This window comes from Hydra vulgaris, chromosome 09, assembly GCF_038396675.1.
Source record: "Hydra vulgaris chromosome 09, alternate assembly HydraT2T_AEP".
Classification (NCBI taxonomy): Eukaryota; Metazoa; Cnidaria; class Hydrozoa; order Anthoathecata; family Hydridae; genus Hydra; species Hydra vulgaris.
In genome coordinates this window covers 15,191,365-15,212,534 of record NC_088928.1, presented here as the reverse complement: position 1 = coordinate 15,212,534, position 21,170 = coordinate 15,191,365, and the positions used below count along the sequence as shown (strand labels likewise).

Sequence of the window (21,170 nt, the reverse complement as noted above, 5' to 3'; positions counted from 1 at the left end):
ATTTTTCTTTTTCTTAGTATTATGGAAAATTCCACCAAAAGGAGTTTTAACTGTTGGGAATAGTAGGGTTTGATTTTCGCGTGAAAAGCCTTCCGATAAATAAATTTATTCCTGCCGTTAACAAAATGAAACTTAAAGAATAGGAGTTTATTTTATCGCTGACATTAAAAACTGCCGTTTTTCTTTTAACCAGCCAATAGTAAGCTAGTATTTAACGGAGTATTTAACTCGCAGTATTTAACCGAGAGTAGTGAATGAAATAATTTTAAAAATGGATTTTGTAAAAATTTGTATTTCAAATCAAGTATCTTTGCTATATAATAAATTTTTTTATTAGAAAACTGTAAGTTTATTCTAGTAAGAAATCTTTTATCGTAAAACTATGATTAAGAACAACAACAACGACGAATGTTAAATTGCACAGAAAAAACGCTACTTTTGTTTGCTTATGATAATGTTTTATATAAATTGTTTTATTATACTATAGGTACCGAAATGAAAAGGTATTGAAACATGATAATCAAAATGAAAGTACAGAAATAAGGAAAAGATAAGAAAACTTAAATATATGTATATATATATATATATATATATATATATATATATATATATATATATATATATATATATATATATATATATAAATATATATATATATATATATATATATATATATATATATATATATATATATATATATATAATCATTTATTTGAAATTCGTAATTTTATTGGAAGAATAGATTTTTGTTCGTATGCCACTTGTATTCCACATCCGCCTAATGATTTAGAATTAATATAATTATTACGAAGTTCAGGAGGTTGGAATCCAAGAAGAGTATTATTAGTGCCAGGAAATTTTTGTGCCATACGTTGTTTGTCTTTTTGTTGCCAAAAATACCAAGCAGCGTCTAACATCGCATGATGAGACCAAAACTCTGGAGCAAATGAAGCATATGTTGTTTCCATATAACCTCCTAAAAAACAAATATATATATGTATATATATATATAAATATATATATATATATATACATATATATATATATATATACATATATATATATATATATATATATATATATATATATATATATATATATATATATATATATATATATATATATATATATATATATATATATATATATATATATATATATATATATATATATATATGTATATATATATATACTATTTTTTTTTAACTTTTTTTTTTTCAAATAAAGTTTTAAAAAACTTTTAAGCTGAAGACGCTGGTTACAACAATCCAGCGAAAACTTCTTTTAAAAAACAAATTTAGTATGGAGAGAAATTCGTATTTATTGATGTTTATAAAATAATAATAGTAATAACAATAATAATAATAATAATAACATATATATCTTTAAAAGTCATTTCTTGTTATAAGATATGTTTGTAAATATATAAATTGATTTTAATAAAAAAGGCAGCGTATAACTATTTTTTAAATATATTTTAGATATAATAATATATTAACGATATTTCTTTTTTTTTTTTTTTATACTGTTATTTAGGTGCCCCAAGAAGACCTAACGGTCTTGTCACAGAGCACCGCGGATGTGCATTTAACGAGAAAGTTCACGCCTCCTTCCTTACCGTGACGCGAAAATATGTCCAAGGCTCGTTTTGAACCTGGATCTCTTGCTTACAAAGCAAGCGCTCTAACCACTGCGCCACGGCCGCAGTTGACCTATTCGTTGACCTATTCGTATTTCGTTGACCTATTCGTATTTCGTTGACCTATTGTAGTCAGCGTCATCAAGTAATGAAAAAACGTTACAAAACAAGATAAAACCAACCATTTTAAAAAAGAAGACATTAAAAAGCGTAAAATATAAAAACTAATCAAATAATATAATAGTGACGTCAGTTAAATTTTTATCAAAATTGGTCCCCAAGTTTTTTGTTTTCACATTATCCCCGTCATCTCTATTTAGAACATTTTGCCCAATACCTATCTCGTGTCAAATTCTTGCTTTATTTATCTCCAGGGATTCTCTGGAGATAGATAAAGCAAGAACTTTTCTAATCCTGTATTCTGGAAAGACTGCCAAGGCTTTAGGATTCAGCCAATCAAAAGTACCACGGCATGTTCTAGAATGTTCCATGGCATGTTCTAGAATGTTCTAGAATGTTCCTGAACTCGACCATTTTTTATTTTTACAGGCTCTTTGGTGTTCCGCACTTCTTAAAATGATTTTCTTTTTGGTCTCACCAATATATATACTTACGCATGAACATTTAAGCTCGTAAACACCCGGCTTCGAGTTCGATGGTAGTTTTGTTTTGTTGTTGCATAGTATGTTATTTAAATGGGAGGTGAAGTAAATATAACTCTGATGCTTTATTTTCTAAATTCTCTTCGGAGTTTAGGGCCAATAATAGGTATCCAAGGTAGTTTAACAAACTTATTTAATTGTTAAGATGTAGTATTTTTTGAAACGCGGTCTAAATAGTTTTTGGTTATTCTTATAAGATTACTTTTGTAATAGCCGTTTTTTAAAAATGTATCTATGATCAATTTCTTGTGACAGGTGTTTTTGGGAGGTGTTTTGCTCTACAAAGAAACTTTTTAAAGACGCCAGTAATATATATATATATATATATATATATATATATATATATATATATATATATATATATATATATATATATATATACAGGGCCGCCGAGAGCCGTCACGCCGCCTGGAACGGCAACCCTGATTGGCGCCCTTATTTATCAAAATTTCCGTATATTATAGATGAAGGACCTTTTTTTTTTTTCGGTATCTTCTTTTCATTTGGCGCCCCTTGGATATTTGCCGCCCGAGACAAACTGTCCTTTACCCCTTTCGGCGGCGCTGTATATATATGTCTATATGTATATATAGACATATTATATATGTATAAATATATATATTATATATGTATGTATATATATATATATATATATATATATATATATATATATATATATATATATATATATATATATACAAACCTCTTTTTTTCGAACCTTACGTTCAATTTATTTGACCATGTCATCAGTTAACGCCAGTAGCTTGACCTAGAATGAACAAGCAGACCATCTTCCAAAGTCAAACTTCCACCAAAAATGATGCAGCATTCAGTTTAGTGGAACGTACGTAACATTGTGTAATGGGAAATATACAAATTATTTGCCAAAATGAGTGTTACTTATTCAATCACTTAACTTAACGCCCGTAAGTTATTATTATTTCCTATTATAAAGCAACATATTGCAAAAAGAAAAATTTGGCGACGAGAAAATTTTCATGCATTGATATTTGTTTTTTGCCTAAGAGTTGGCAAGAGGTCATAGATAGCGATAATGCATAAATGTTGAAGATTAGTTACAAAATTAAAAAAATTAAAAACAGTTTTTTTAATAAGAAGTTTATTAAGTTTTAGCCTAGCTTTTAGCCATTATAACTCTGTACGTACTTATGCAGTTTTGACACTTTTTTAATGTTTTTCAAAATAATATTATAGACGCATTTTTTGATACAAACGTTAAAAAAACTTCAAAACAACAGCAACTTAAACTTTAACTCACCAATTATATTATGGAGAAGGCTGTGCCAGTACGATCTTGTCAATAATTCAAATGACAATAAATCTTCAACACTATCTATCATTTTCAATACTATATCATATTCTGGAAGTTTGCCATGAAATCTCCGGCGTAAGCATGATTTGAAAGCAGATATTTCTGTAGTATTTAAGCATTTCTCATCAATTATGTCATTAATTCTACATGTTCTAATAGAAATGTCTGATGAATATCTAAACGTAATAATATGTGATAAAATTATTGTCTTGTATACAAAATGAAGTTATTTTTTACTTGGTTATTATCTTATTATCTGCTTTTATATGACGGATTTTAGTTAGGTACAGCTAATCTGATTGACTACAATTTTTGACTTTTTTTAAGTTTCAAAAATCAGAAAATATCTGATTTTAAATTTATTTATTTATAAAAAGTAGTTCAAACTTACCTTAACGGTTTCCATTTTCCGACTTGAAATTCGCCGTTGTCGACACAAAATCCTTTTTTAGCGTTACCATCTCCACCAAACCCTCCATCTTCATCCCACATGTGATAATCAGAAGCTTGATTCCATGCTATTTCTGAAAAGTAAGCCCAATTCCAAACCGGTACGGTAATACTGCAATCAATTAATCGGAGTAGGTTTTCATAACCCAAAAGATACCTATGCAAAAACAAAGCTTATTATTATGCATGTATATTGTCATATCATTTATACGTATATGATACTATTTCAGCAAACAGGTAGTATCTAAAAGATGTTTTATAGGCATTCTTTTCAAATAAGTTTTTTTTGAAAAACATTCAAAAAATGCTTTTATAATGCCACATGTGTGCTGGGTGTATTTGAATTTCCCTAATAACAGAATGTATTATTTGTTAACTATTATTTTATATACTTTCTATGCCAGGGAAGAAATTGGTTACTTTCGTGAAGACCTCGAAAGAAGTTAACTTCATGAAGATTAGAATAATTGTCAAAGAGATCTTTGTATTTAGGATCAGTTGAGAGTTCTTTTAATGAGTGTATGTACAGCCTTCTGTCATTTAAATTCATTGAAGAAAATTCTTTTCGAACTCGTTTGCAATTGATCATTTTCCCATTAAAGCATTCACATTGTCGTCGACACTCATCATAAACAAATAGATTGTGCTTAACAGTGAACTGAGATTCATTTATGTGATTTCGGCAACTTTTTAAGTTTGCTAGATACAAAAATATATTTAAAAACAATTTTTTTTATTAGTCGATGTAAAAATTTTCAAAATTACATACTTTAAATAATCGAAATATAAAATCGAAAAAGTTGTCAAACCAGTAAATAAACACAAAAAAACTCCGATTAACCTTATTGTCTCAAAATTTTCTATATTAAAAATAATTTCAAAAAATTGTACTTACTCAAAATTTAAATTTTAAAGTTATTAGCAAAATAGTGCTAATAAAACAGCTGATGATTCTTTAAAAAGACTCTAAATGGAAAATATAACAATGTTTTTTTTATCATTATATGACAAGCATTTGAACAATCAAAAGCATGACTCACCTTAATTAATGTTTCCTGTCCTTAAATACAAAGTTATCTATTACAATAGTTGCTCATGATAACAATGCATAATTTACATTTTTTTTTGTAGATTGTAATTTTGTAACAATATCAAAAGAAGCATTACTGATGATTTTTTGAAAGTCCTCAAGTGCTTATAAATTTTATATATAAAATTTTGCATTTGTGCATTTTTTGAAATTATTTTTAAGATATAACATTTTGAGACGATAAGATTTATTAGAGTTTCTTTTTTGTTTACTGGTTGACACATCTTTTAATTTATATCAGTTAAAACCATATTTCAAGTTTAAATATATATATATATATATATATATATATATATATATATATATATATATATATATATATATACATACATATATATATATATACCGATAACATGTATCTGAGAACAATTTGTGCCTATTTCAATATAATCAACAATGATAATATTTATTAAACAAATAAACCTTTTAAAAATGACAGTAGTGGCAGTATCTTTGCAATTGAACGACCACGAATTTCTAAGATAGAGTTTTTTTGAGTTGATTTAACTTCTTTTGCAAAGCTGTTAAGATTGATCCAGCAAATGCGAAATACTTTCTTAAATAATCTTTTAAATTTCTCACTTTTAAGGTTGTCACTTGAAAGAAAAAAATTTGTATCTGCAATAATTAGCATTATGCTTTTTTCATAAGAAAACCCTCCAAGATCTTTTATACTCTTTTCCAATACAGACAAAAGCGTCTTTTGCTTTAGAAGCTTTCTACACGACAAAAAAAAAAAAAAAAGGATGACCTAAAGTTTAAACATTATAATAATTTTAAACATTACATTTTGTAAATCATTATAACAGTTTTAGATAAAAAATCTCACTCTTGTTTAATTTTTTCCATTAAACACTTTCTTGTTTGAAACTCGTACAAGCTATGTGATATCCCATTTGTAGAGTGAAAGCTAACATGGTAATCAGCAAGAGAAATTTGTTGCAAAGCCTCTTCAATAAGTCTTATTGCAAGGTCTTTATTGTTTGAGGCAACGTCACTTATAATCAAAATATTTGTACGAACTTTACCTAAAGAAATTAATAACAACGAAAATAAATAAAAAAATAAAAAATAAAAACCTAAAGAAATTAAATGAATAATAAGATTATAAAATAAGTAAAAACATAGCTAAAACAAAATTAAAAAAGTCGGATGATAATCTATTAGCTAATACCACCCCTTGTATCAGTCCATGGACTGCTGCAGCTTTTTACTGTTTGAGGTAATACTTCAAGATAATACTTTGCAAAAAAATGCAAAGATCGGAGTCTGAGAACAACAAAAGTTCTAAAACTTGTTCCTCCTTCTTCCCAAACCCAAAAAGAGAAGACAAAATGTTATTGAGTTATACAAAATTGCTAATTTTAACTAAACTTATATTTATCGAATAGTTATTAACAACCTTATTCGAGGCCTGCTCAGTTTTTAATGTATATATATATATATATATATATATATATATATATATATATATATATATATATATATATATATATATATATAAATTGGTAAAAAACACTTATCTAACTTTTATCTTCGACTTGAAGTTTCACCATTGCTGGATCATCAGGAAGAGTTACTAAATCTCAAAAAAAATTCAATTTATAGAAAAATATATTTTCCAGGAAGTTATAAATTATTATAAAAAATTTTTAATTACTATTATAATAATTTTTATAATTTTTTATAATTTTTTATAATTTTTTATAATAATTTATAACTTCTTGTAAAATATTTTTTTCTATAAATTGAATTTTTTTTGAGATTTAGTAACTCTTCCTGATGATCCAGCAATGGTGAAACTCCGAGTAGAAGATAAAAGTTAGATAAGTGTTTTTACTAATTTATTATTGCTCTGTTCTTTAAGAACATTGAGCACTCTATTTGTAAAATACACAAACAAAATATACATATATATATATATATAGATATATATATATATATATATATATATATATATATATATATATATATATATATATATATATATTTAAAACGATTTTTGCGTTTTAAAAAGATTACTTCTAAGTTAAAACAAAAGGTTAAGTTTTTTTAATTTATTGTGCTACCTCCGTATCTTTTGTGATACTTGCGTAAATGTTTATTTCATTAAAAATAAATTGTCTGTAAGAAGTATTTAACAAAATTAACTTACTTCTTTCTTTTCCATTCACGAAAATAAATACAATTAACATAATAAAATTACGCAAGGTCATGTTTATATTTTTAAGTTTCTGACTTCAACAGCAAAATAATATTATTTTTTAAAAATTATTCAAAAAGTATGGAGAATTATGTTACTTTATAGCCTTTTTAAAAGTTGTTTTCGCCCACGTTATAGTTACTTCCGTAGATCTTAAAATAATATATGTCATCTTCGACACACAATAAGAAACCAGGAATTTTCATAACTTTCATGTTTGGCTTACCACTTCCTAGTTGCAAGTAGGTTGTTTAAAATAATTTTAAACTAAATTGACAGAAAATAAATTTTTAATCAAATTTGTCGACTGCGGAAAAAATTTCTAGCAAGCGAATTTTCACGCAAACAAAGTTGTTTCCCTTAGCGCCTGACACAAGGTTCCCTGCGAAAAACAAAAAAACAAACGAAAAAACTATAAAAAAAAGTTTGTTCAGCGCATGAACAAATAAAACTAAACAAAATTAAGTGAAAATCAAAATCACAAGTAATAAGAATTAAAATAACTCTTATCACTTGTTGTGAATGACGTCTTCGACGTCATTCACAACAAGTGATAAGAATTTTTGCTTTTTTTAAAATACCCTTTTCTGATAACTTGTTTACGAATGTTTAAGCTTTATGTGGAGTAAGATGCTAAATGGACCAATTGTATAAACTTTATGCTGAAACGGCTTTTATTTTAGCACTATTTTACTTCTGATGAAAGTCTGTGCTGTTCAGTTCGAAGTATAACAAATAAATTTTTACTCTCGCCTGTAAAATTTAATAAACAACGGAATCCTTATAAACGAGAGAGTCGGAATATTAAACATTTCAAAAAATAAAACAGTTCGCAATATTTTTAAACCGTGAAAAGGCTATAAGCTATATAGGCTTATAAGCTATGGGGCAACAGTTGGAAAACACTTTTAGTGAAACTTTAAAAATAACAGAATTATTCATATTGACGTCATCTCTGGATTACCATTTAACAGTTTTTAATAAGGTTTATGTTAAAACGGTTTAAATATTAGCATTATTTTAGGTCTGATGACGGTCTAAGTAAATGGGATTTTTAAAAAATGAGAGGGTCAGAATTATAAAAAAAGTGAACTATAAAAACAACAAACTTTTGACGAGAGAATTTTTACAACATTCTGTATGGTTGCAACAAACAAAATTAACATTAAATAAAAATATTCAGAAACGATTCTTAATCAAAGCTCATTGTTTGTTACAAAATCTACCTTATGAGGTAAAATTACTTTTTTTTCTACAACTGTATGTCACAAAGTCTACCTTATGAGGTAGAACTACCATTTTTTCTACAACTGTATGTCACAAAGTCTACCGAATAAGGTAGAATTAACTTTTTTCCTACAATTGTATGTCACAAAGTCTACCTGAAGTAGAATTACCATTTTTTCTACAATTGTTCTTTTTTTAAAATTATACTTATTTATTGCTTTATATATTTTAAAGTTTCTAATAATACGTGAATCAATGCATATTTATACATTTATAAGATTTTAAAATTTGAGAAATCTTTTGTATGGTCTTGCCACACTTATTTCCTTAGTTTTTCATTATGGTGTTTACTTAAAATTAGTACTTGTACTATATGTAAATATTCCATGAAATGTAAAATCTATTTCAAAATACATTTGATTTGATTGATTTGGTTGACACAGAGTTCAATGACGAAAAATACGCATTAAGACATAACATATGAGCCGTTTATTTCGAAAATGGCATAAGTCACCTTTTTAAAAAAATCAACTTATTGATACCAATGTTTACGATATAACAGTATCTTTTTATTTGTAAAAATTTTACAAATATAACTAAATTTTTTCATACGTGGAAAAATTTTTTTAAAATTATTCCACAAATGAAGAGATACCGTTACATTTTAATCATTGTTGTCAGTAAATTGATTTTTTTGAAAAGGTTACTTTGTGCCACTTTCAAAATGAAGGGATCATACATAGTTGTAGTTACAGTTCATTGTACACACTTTAACTGAAATAATTAGGAGAAAGCGCAGTAGAGTAAACATATATCAACTGATACAAAGGCGGATCCAGACTATGTCGTAAGGGGGGCAATTTTAAATACTTTTTCAATTTACAATTTTTAAACATTTTAAACGTTTAAAAGTAAGAAGTCAATACTTTTTAACGTTTTATAGATCGTGAATTTTATTGTTGCTGTTATTATTGTAGCTGTTGTTGTTGTTTTTGTTGTTGTTGTTGCTGTTGTTGTTGCAGTTTAACAAAACTATTAGCGAAATACAACGAGGTCGAAATACAACGAGGTTAAATTTTTAATGAATATTAATAGATACTATTTTACAATATGTAAGTATTAAAAATAAGATTATAATGTCATTTAAAATGATAAAATAAATAATTTAGGATTTCGACTTTTTCAAAAAAACTTTGATCAAAATCTAACAATTTAATTACATGAAAATTCCGAATTGCCGGAATTGTCAATAAAGTTCCGGCTAAAATTTCTGCCGGAACAAGAATTACATTTATATTATTTTTTAACTTCAAAATTAAAGTAAAAGCCTGCACCTCATCATCGTGGCCATATAATATACATTTATAACCTACATTCTATATATAACTTAATTTATTAATTGATTCTTGGTTCATTTAAATATAATATGTTGTTTTTATTTGTTTTTATAAATGTATGTATTGAAAGTTTGAACCTGCATATTATTTATATTTAAAATTATTTCTTAACTTTTTATTTTTTCCATTTAGATTAAAATTGAAATATTTACTGTAATAGGCATTTTAACTATCTGAAATTTAAGTAACATTTAAAATGAGACTATCCTCATTTCAGGTAAAATTTTTGATGAAAAAAGAGCTAGTTTGTTGCCCAAAACTAGATAGCAACTCTTTTCGCACCAGAATATTACTAAATTTTCAGAAACCCTTACATAATTGATTATTGAAAATAAAATTACATTGTGTTTGTTTAAAAATTTGTATTTTTGGCCTAGATTTACCTATAATTCTTCATTGCCCTGTAGGACAATAATTTTTTGATTTAATTTACACAGTCCATGTCACATCTTAAAACAAAAGGTAAAAAATAAACTCCAGCCTGAAAAATTGTATTTCAGTGATAACCGGAATGAATATAATGTAACCGAATCCGGCCGGAGTTCCGCCTTCCCTAAAAAGTCGGACTTTCTGCAGAAAGTTACTTTTTCACCAGGCGACATTATCTACTCTGGATATTACTACAATATGTCGTTAGCTACATATCGTATCATTGTAGCTAGTCACCACATAAAGAAAAATCAGGCGTTAATTTGAAATAACGAGTGTTGTGTAGAGTTGGATTAAAAACCCGTCTACACTAAGTATTTACGATGATTATTTGCAATAATAACAATAAATGATAATAACAATGATAATAACAGTAATAATACTAGTAATAACAGTATAGTAAGGTACAAATAGAAGTAAGTACTTCTTGCTTTTGCTAAATTTTTTCAAGCTAATCGCTAGCTTTTTTAGTTTGGGAACCTCGTGAACAAATTGCTGTTTTTAATGTTACGAGTTTTCGCTAGTCGCTAACTTATGTAGCTATTGTAGCTTTATGTAGCTATTAATCCATGTAACCAAATCACCATCTTTATCACTACAATTATTGCTAGCTAGTCCTAGTCGATTCCCCACCTGCTTTTTAACCTGCTAATTCCATTTTCTGCACCATTCGTCAACTACGTTTAATGTCGTTTAAAACTTAAAAACTAAATATAAAACTAAATAAAAAGTTTTTGTTTCTGAAAAGTAAAAAATAATTTTTCTATAAATCAAAAAAATCTGCAACTTTTACAGTTAAAAAATATATGGCTCGTTTTGTAAGAATATATAATTAGCAAACTTGCAATTGATAAATTAGCAATCGGTTTTGCAAGATTGTCTGTGATTTAAGTTAAAATGAATTCCAAATTAATCAAATCTTGTTTTAAAAACTCATTCGAACGGCCTCGGATGTATAAATAAGTTTTTTTAAATTCAAATTTTTCTTTTTAACATGGTCTTTGACCTTAAATGTTAGCCAATAAAGCATTGATTTTATGCTTTAAATGCTATTTTGCGTACATCTTTGCAATTCCACGTAATTTAACCACTCACAGTCTTATAAAGGGGATTGTACAACACACTATTTATCATGCTTTTGTAAAAAGCTGGCGTTTTTGTGAAATGTTGAAAAAATGTCTTTCTAAATTGGCAGTAATTTTAAGCAAAAGTGAGCTTGCTAAGAGCATTGACTTTGAATTATTAATATATATTTTGCTTCAACACAGCGCACAGTGGGTCAGATATTGAAAAAGCTGGTCAAAATATGAAAACGTGGATTGATTTGTCTGAAATTTCATGGCAAATATGTTTTAAGGTTACTAATTAAGAATTCGCTTAAAAAAAAAAAAAAAAAAAAAAAATGGCGGATCCAATATGGCAGACATAAATGATAAAAAATTGTTTAAATTGTTCATAAATGGATTTTAAGGGTTCTTTCAGGCCATAAATTAAAAATTTGACAAAAAAAAATTAAAAAACAAAATGGTGGATCCAATGTGTCCATAAATGCTAAAAAATGGATCTAATGATGGAAGATGGTGTTAAATATAGAAAAAAAAACATGTTTCAGTTACAATCATTTTGGTTCTTTTTAATCTTTATCTGAACACGTCTTCCATAGTCTTACCTCTTGAAAACTTTCGAGAAAAGCCCAAGTGATATTGCTTTATTAACTTATTGGTTGATTCTTGAGCATCCTCGGACAGTTGACCAATGGGTAAAATGGCCGAAGAAATAATGTCTGGTCCGTGGATCAGCAATCTACGTACTGATGATGGCATGTTGTACCAGGATTATTCTTTGATAAAGTGTCTTGCAGTTGCTAAGGCGTAACCTCAAAAATTTTCAACGTCGATTTCATGTCCACTCGAAACTGTTTGCAAAATTATATGAAAACGGTGAATTAATTCTTCGGAAACACCAATTATCAAAGATGACGTTTGAGTGTTTTCAAAGAAACGTCGAGCGGTGTTTCCGTTGTTCGTACTTCCCAACCCTTGCTTTGGCATGTCGACTAAAATTTCAAGTTGTTGTTTGAAAGCTTTTTGGATGCTAGCTTTCATTGTTGCTTTTTCCTGTTTGTCTTCTTGTTTACGCGCTTGCCAATTTTTCGTATTTTTTTTGTATCTCAAATGAATACAGCATTCAAAATATCAATCCAGGCGTGTAGAGTTGACAGTCCGTACTGTAGATAATCAGGGGTTACCGGTCTTTTTAAAACTTGATCAATGTTATTAAATTGCTTGGAAGTTGCCTGGCAGAGATAATACCGTAGCGCAGATTTTGTGTTGGTGATAGCATTGCATAGTTTACCATCTAACATGGTCATACTTAAACTGTATTGAATGAAAACATTTTTCATACGAATGGTTGTTTTTAATGGTTGGAGTTTTTCGATCTGTTTGTCAAAATGCGTTTTCTCATTTAAAATAGTTTCCTCGGTTTCTTTTGTAAATTGCAATTTCAGAGGTCTGCAAAAGAGGGTTGAAGATGGCTTCGAATTACTCCATAAGAGATTTTCTTCTTTTGTTTCTAGATTTACACCTACAAATTGCGATGGAACAAGCGAAGTAAAAAATAAATTTGCATCTGATATATTCGAATCTTCAAAAGTCATTTTATAAATGCTTTATAAAATGACTTTTAAAGAATAAAAAAAAATAGAAGTACTAGAGCTTCATTTGCATCATAAAAGGCTGGCAATAATAATTATAGTTGCAAGCCTTCTTTGTATTTTGTTGCCTTGAATAGACTTGACAGTGCAACGTCATTCACAATCTTAGCAGCGTCTGAATGCCCTGAAGATCGAAGACTCATTTGCGTAGCGAACGATAGTTCGGCAGGATTGAACTTCGTACGCATCTCTTTAGCCCTCCTTCTTTTGGACCTATCAGATAAAGTTTCAAAATTTCCGGTGAGCCGACCCGTTGATTTATTTACAGTTACACGTTTTGCATCAATCTGAAAATTTACTGAAGTTTTTAACCAGTTTTCGTTCTTTTTGAAAAAGTAATCTTGTCGTTGAGCTGCTTCCTTATATTTGATTCTAAACTTTGTCATTAAAACAGAAATAGTAGGTCTCATGTCGTCGGGAATTAAAATTGCATATCCAATCTTTTCTGTCAATGACTTCTCCAAATGTTCTATGATCACTTGCAAATCATTTGCAAAATATTCTTTTGTTATAATGAAGATCTCTTTCTTCGAAAGTTCATATTCAGCAACCAGTGGATCTAATAAACCTGAATTTAAAAAATCTTATACTTATTTAAAATTTATTTACTCAATATTTAGTTAAGTTTTTAACTTTTTATTTTAATAAAATATATAATTGTATTTATACCGTCATTTAAATGAGTTCTATCCATTTCCAAATCGTTTGCAAAATATTCCTTTGTAATAAGTCTTATTTCGAAAGTCCGTATACGGCAACCAAATTTTAAACAAACTTATTTATTTTGAAATTTTTATTTTAATAAAAATGTATAATGTATTATACAGTAATTTAAATGAATTCTATCCATATATCGTCTATAAAAAGAATATGACTTGAAGATTTAAATTACTGTATTAATTACATATAAATTACTGTAATAATATATTTATACTACTGTATAAATAAATATAAATTACTATATAAATACTTTTAATGCAATATAAATGCAATTTTTATTTTAATTATCAATTTATGCATTATTTATGCATGTATTTTTTATTTATTAATTCATTTATTAAATACTTAAAAGCGTTAAAAAACATCTGCACAGAGTATGTACAATGTGTTTTGATTTATATGTAATTTTTTCTTAATTTAATTATGAAGTTAGTAACTTTTTTAATGAAAAATATTTCTTGATATTAATTATGTCATTAAAAAAATAACCAAGTATTCAGTTTAAAATATGAAACAAGAAAAAAAAAAGGGAATGCAATCATATCTTGAAGATTGGAAAATGATAATCACTGTGTGGCGGTGCGTGTGACGATCATTGTCTTTTTCTAAGTTATTTATCTCACTGCGTAGAAGAAAGCGTTGTTCATGCCCTTTTCTACTTTTAATATTCTTTATAATGCTTCTAGACATCGATTCTAATTAAAATTGTACAAATGTAGCTCATAATTAAATAATTTTACTTTCATTTTTCAAGATGTCTCAATAACGGCATTTTGCAACTGTCATATAAAAGATGGCTTAAAAGTGGAGTTGGTACTAGTAGGTGAATTTAAATGTTAAATTTCAAAAATAATACTACATACGTACAACCACAATCTAAATGAAAGTGGAACGTCGTGGAATTCGTAACGATTTTATAAAACATTTTTCTGTACTAAGTTAATTATAAAAAAAAACATTTACAATTAATGACCTAATAATAATATTTTTTATTTTTTAATTAGTACAGACCTCGTGAAACGAATTCCATTTTGAAAATATTTATTTCACGTGCACACAACAAAAATATTTATCCTTGAAGAAAATACAATTTTTTAGCTTTAACGGTTGCAAACACGACAGACAAAGGACTGCCGCGTTCGACCTGCATTATATCGCACAAAATGAACAGCTGATCTTCTGCACAGCTGGCATTAAGTAGTCCCAACATCACTATAGCCAACATGATAGTCCAAAAATACCGTGTCAATACTTATCTTTTTTCCTTTTTGACCAGCTTTTTTGAGATCTGACCCACTGTGCAGCGGGTACAGAGGTTGGTAGGAGAATGTTTATAAATTACGCAACGCTAAACATATTTTAAAAAAAGTGGTAAGATCTTAAGCTCTTTTACGCGGTAGTTTTTAATAAACTTGATGAGCTATTTTGATTTTTACGTAACTTGAGGCTCTTTAAGGGAAAACTTTTGATCTTATTTTGTTTATTAGTGAAACTTAGCGTAGCATAATATATGGATAATCCATAAGACGCATATTCAAGTCTTATAGACGTCACAAGTCCGTACAACATTTTAAGACGTTCAATGCACGTTCTGTACCCGCTGGAAATGAAATCTCGCAGAAATTTTTTTTATAATCTATTTTTATAAAGCAGGAAAGTAAATTCCTTTCTTAATGCTTGCTTACATTAATAAGTATAGGGTAAAAATCTTTTTAAATAACCGAACCATTGCAATAATATTAAATATTTATTACTTTTTTTTAACAACAATTGTTAATCAAAGTAAACTTAGCCAGCGTTCACAGAACGTCCGATGGACATCTTTAGGACGTCCTACGGATTTGTGGCGTCTGTAAGACGTCCTACGAACGTCTGTGCCCGTTGGGTGAGCAAACTCAAATTTTAGATTGTTTAGTGTCTTTGACGTACATAATAATTATGATAAAAGACATATAAAAGAGTCAAAAAAGTATATTTATCACAAGTGCGATTTTTGGAAAAAATTTTTTCTGGGAATTAATGTGCCACCCCCAAACCCTATCGCCCCTTACTTATTCCCGTAGCCCCCTCCCCTACAACGCTAAACATCAATCCATCACTGACTTAAAACTTAAAAAACAAGTGTGTACTTTTTATCTATTAGTAGTATAACTTTTTTAAAATACTATGCATTATAAAATATGAGATGTTGAAAAAGTTAAAAAACAATAAATATTTATGCATCATAATCTTTTTTAGATTTTTTAGATTAAACTTTCTCCTTGCCTATCGAGAGCTTATGCTAAACTATGTCCTACTTTGTAAAGAAAAGGGTTTGTTTGAATTTTTAAAAACGAGCTTTACAACACTCTCAACAGACTGAATATGTAATGGAAAGTTGCAGTCAAGCTCTATGGGATCTGGTTTGCATTCAGAGCCGTCCCGACGGGGGGTGTCGGGGGTGTCCCCCCCCCCCCCCAAAGCTGTCATATATATGCATTTGAGTTAGCACATTAGGCAAGTTTTGAACTATAGTTGGCAAATTGTAAATATTGATAGCCTTTTTTTTTTTTGGTGTCTCTAGTAGACAAAAAATACGTACAACACTCCCCCCCCACCCCCGAGGAAGACCTCTTCGGGATAGTCCTGTTTGCATTCAATCATATTGATAAGTTCTTTATGAGACTGGGGTATTGTCTCATCATTTTAATATTAGCCTAATTGCTCTATCTCGTTCATCTTTAAAATCATCTAGAAAGAGTGATGATAGAAAGTTTTTTTGGGAGAAAACAATAAACATTTTTCAAAACAACAGGCATAACGTCTTGCGTAAATTGGTAATATTTTTATTCTTTTCAATATTCTGTGTAAAATTCCTTACCCATCAGTAAAGATCTTAACGTTAGTTTTTATAACTCTAAGAATAACAAGAAAAAAATTGTTTAAAAACCGATGGTGAAATTTGTCTATGCTATAATTCTTCAAAGATAGATTTACCAATATAGTTTTAAATTTTATCTGGTAGTGACAAAAGAATAATAATAATTTGGAATTATTTTTTAACACCAAGTTACCCTCAATACTATTATCTTTCTTGCAAAAAAGATGAGAAAAAAAAAATTAAGAAAACAATGCCTAATTTCTTTTAAGAGCTTTGCTATAATTACCCACGCATAAACTTATAAAAGTATTTTAAGTTTGATAATCTCCTAATGTATTACATCTTTATGTACCACACCTTAATATACCACACCTTAATGTACCACACCTTAATGTACCACACCTTAATGAACCACACCTTAAGGTACCACACCATAATGTACCACACCTTAATGGAAAATAACGGGTAAAGAGTAAAACAAGAAAAATTGCAGACATACAAATTCATGTTAACAATATCAAGAGTATATAACACATTTTTGTTAAATATATTTTTGTTAACCTGAACAAAATACTGGTTATTGTGTTCTATAATTGGTTCCAAAATATATTGATAGTATTTAATGTTAAATAAAACGACAAAATTTGAGAAATTATATAGTAATCATCATATCATAACTTTATTTTATGTTAAATACAAATGAAGAACAAGCAAATATTTTTAACTCTGGAAAAATGAAAAAAATCAATAGTTTCAATATTTAATGGTTCTTCAAACGTAAAATCTTGTTATGAGAAAGTTCATTTTACTACGATTAGCATAACTTTTTACTATTAACTAAACCATTAAGGCTATAATGCAACTAAGGCCATTTTGCGTTAAAAAAACAACAACACATACCATGACAATTGAATCTTGATTACTTATAGTTTTATTGTCTTTGGTTCATTAGCCTTTTATATGTTTTAGCCATTTATGTTTTATTTTTAATATTCAGCCTTTAAAATAATTTTTAACTATTTTTTATTTATCACAAAACAAAACAGTGCCACAACCAACCGTTTACGTTTTTTCAAGCACTTATTCATTTTCATTTAATTAACTATTTTGACTTAAATGCTTTTTGCTTGCTTGCTATGTTGATGGTTATATGTAATCGTACAAAACATTACTGTTTGGAAGACAAACTAGTAAATTTAATTTCCTTTGTTAACTTTTCAAATATGGTATTAATATACTATTGTTATCTTTTTTTTACATAAGTTAATGCTCTCAACTTTTTCTAAATTTTAAAATTTTAAATGTTTAAAGGTTTAAGGATGATGTTTTTTTTTTGAAAAAAAAAAAAAATGTATCACCTTTTCAAAGTTTAGGTTAATAAACTAAACCCCTTTAGAGTTTTTAGACTTTATAGAAATTCATATGAGCTAGTTCTATATAACAAATTTTCTAATTGTAAAAACTCTGGTTGATGTTTAAATCTTTTTAATCAACAAGTTGGTATTAAGATACAGTAACAAGCTTGCAATAAGCTATGACAACCTTTAGAATAACACTCTGCATAAAATACTTCACCAGTAGTTTGGTACAACTGGATAAAAACTTTGTATGGAGTATGGTTCATAAACCAACGATATTAAATTTTACTATAAACGTATTAGCAGATAGAATCCCATCACCAAGATTAATTAATATTATGAGAATTTTGAGACTAGAAATTCTCTTTTTTAAGTAAATTTTCATACCTTTTATATAATTTGAAGAATATTAGAAAAATTAACTTTCAGTACTGATAATAACACGTTAATCAACACTTCAATATTAGTTAAGAAAAACTTACTTGTTTTGATTTTTATTCGATTTTTTAATGAAGGTGCACAAGCCTCTCTTTTAAAATCAGCAAATCTGATTGTGCATATCTATCTATACAGGCTCAGAATAGCCAGAGATATGCGTTTTAAAGTATGCACTAGGTTTCAAAGTATGCAGTAGGTATATTGTAGAAACAGGTCTTGTTTTGCTGATGCATTTTTATGTATCAAATTTTCCTCGAAGTCTTTTAAACAGATCACAAATAATTTTGCAATACTCAGTAAATTTTTTTTGAAAAATCTAACCTATAACTTTTTTAAATCGTCATCTTTTAGAAAAACTAAAAACTGAGACTACTTCACCAACAATGTAATTAGAGGTACAACCAAAAACACAGCATTTATTGACCATATTTAGTTAGTTATTTAAAATTTAGTAATGCTTTGTAAAGATTTCGATTTAGCCAATGCTAAATTGAAAATTTTTTTTTCCATTGCCAGATTTACTTATTATTATTTATACCGCAATAATTTAAATATTTTGACAACGTTTGTCCATCTTACAAAATATATACATTTTAAACTGGTTATCTATTTTATTTCTATTTAAGCAGACTAGAAGGCTGTGCATTTAAATAGGCCTTGGTTCAATTACTTAAGAAAGTAAATACAACTGCCATTTTTAGCAACAATAAAATGCTCTTTACCACGCGAGGATAGTGCAGAACTGACGACGCCGGGGAGCACGTGCCCCCACCCCTACTTTTGTCTAAAGGTTTTTTATTTTTTTTATTAGAGGGAATTCTAGATATAAAGACTTTTTTTAGAAACAGACGATAGTGTCCCTCCACTTTGAAACCCATGTTGTCGGCCATGTAGTGTCACGTTACCTTAAAGGTCATCAACAGCATTGGATGAACTGATGAGACAGCAAACCTTGTCAGAGTCATCATCATCATCATCGTCATCGTCATCGTCATCGTCATCAGTATGTGGTTCTGTGTTCGCTAATGTAACGCTGTCATCGGCACACAGGATTTTAGAATTTACCCGCATCGCTTGCGATTTAAATTTTTTTTTTTTTTTAATTTTTATTAGAAAGATATAAATTTTTAAGATATGTTAGTTACAAAAAAAATTTTTGAGAAAAAAACCTAACAGGTAAGACCCATAACGAAAAAGGCGTTGCATTACCGAAAAATCTAAAAAAGAGGATTTAGGCATGGGGATCATCAAAAAATGATTCGGATATGTCTTTTTTATTCATTCCCTTTAAATCAAGCTATAAACGAAAAAAATCCACTTACCTAAACTTTGAGGTTTTTCATATCATCATGGCGATTTTAAGTTTCTGAGTTCAAGTAAACTTTCTATAATATATTAATGTGCAATCTCCTACTTTGATTTTGAAAAAAAACGTTACATAAAATTTTTTTTAAAACTTTTTTAAAGTTATTTTTCTTGATGGATGTAATGTATATCATGTCGAATGTCCAAAAAACATTTACTTTGCTTTTGTTACTTTGATTTTTTTTGCGGGGAATTAGGGTTTTAAACAGTAGTTGTTGCAATACCGAAACTATCCAGGTTGCATTACCGAACTCACTTATTTTTTGATAATGGACGAATAGAAAAGGTTCGTTATTTCTAATTTATTGTTTAGGTTTAATTCCTTTTTTTTTCTTTAATCAAACTCCTTTTATAAAATCTACATTCCATCGTAAAAAAGCAGGAATGCTCCGCGGAATGGGTTTTTTTGGGTAAAAGAAATTGACTAATGGAAAAATGAAAACAGAAGAAATTAAAATATTTTTTTACATTTTACAATTGTTTATACTTTTTTTTCAAAAAATAAATTTCAAATAAATAAAAATAGTTTATTACACTAGTATCTATCCCAAACCAATACGTTTTTTTGAAAATCCTTCTGTAAGCGTTTTTCCAAAATAAACAAATTTAGCAATTTCAAGTTTACAATAAATGTAAATAAGTTTACAATGATCATTTCGTATTCTTACATACATACATGTATCTTAATACTAGTTTTAAATAAGAAAAATAAAGTTTAAGGCATTATACTTTCTTACTTTTATTATTTGAGTTTGAATTCAATCAAGAGCGCGTTGAGGGTGAGAATCAAGATAGTAAGCCCCACCCCCACCCCACCCCACGCACACCTCTTGGGGATAAGCTATATCTTTTTCAAAGGCGAGTAATAAGATATTTGTTTATAACCTCAATATAATATTGCGCAAAACTTAGTAACTAGACTATGTCCTATTGTGTAAAGGTTATTGATTTATCTTAACTATAACAAAGTCTAAATTTCAATTAGCTTTTTAATTATTTTTTATCTCTCAGACCATCCCTTGCTGCAAGGGCTGAACCAGCGTTTTTTTTGTTGGAGAGATAACTTCCATACATGTAACTCCAAACATTTATTTGTTTATACTTACGTCAATTAAAGATGCTTTGCAAAAAATTGCGATGATTAAATTACTATGTAATAAAATTGCGATGGTCAAATTACTAAAAGACATTACTTTTTAAAATGGAAAACTGACATACTCAATTCATGTGAGAAAAAGTTCAACAATAAGAGATTTATTTTTCGAAAAGGAAAATACCAAGAA

General features: G+C 28.0%; 1 protein-coding gene across 1 annotated transcript; it reads right to left on the bottom strand.

Annotated features, from left to right (window-relative positions):
* Positions 1-704: 704 nt before the first annotated feature.
* LOC105845841 (tyrosinase-like protein) lies at positions 705-13,089 on the bottom strand. Its single transcript, XM_065806590.1, has 8 exons — positions 12,786-13,089; positions 6,703-6,753; positions 6,004-6,202; positions 5,598-5,893; positions 4,477-4,783; positions 4,026-4,241; positions 3,581-3,810; positions 705-976 (listed from the first exon to the last, which is right to left on the bottom strand). Exons 1-8 carry the CDS (start codon positions 13,087-13,089, stop codon positions 705-707), a joined length of 1,875 nt encoding a protein of 624 aa, XP_065662662.1.
* Between the last annotated feature and the right edge of the window lie 8,081 nt (positions 13,090-21,170).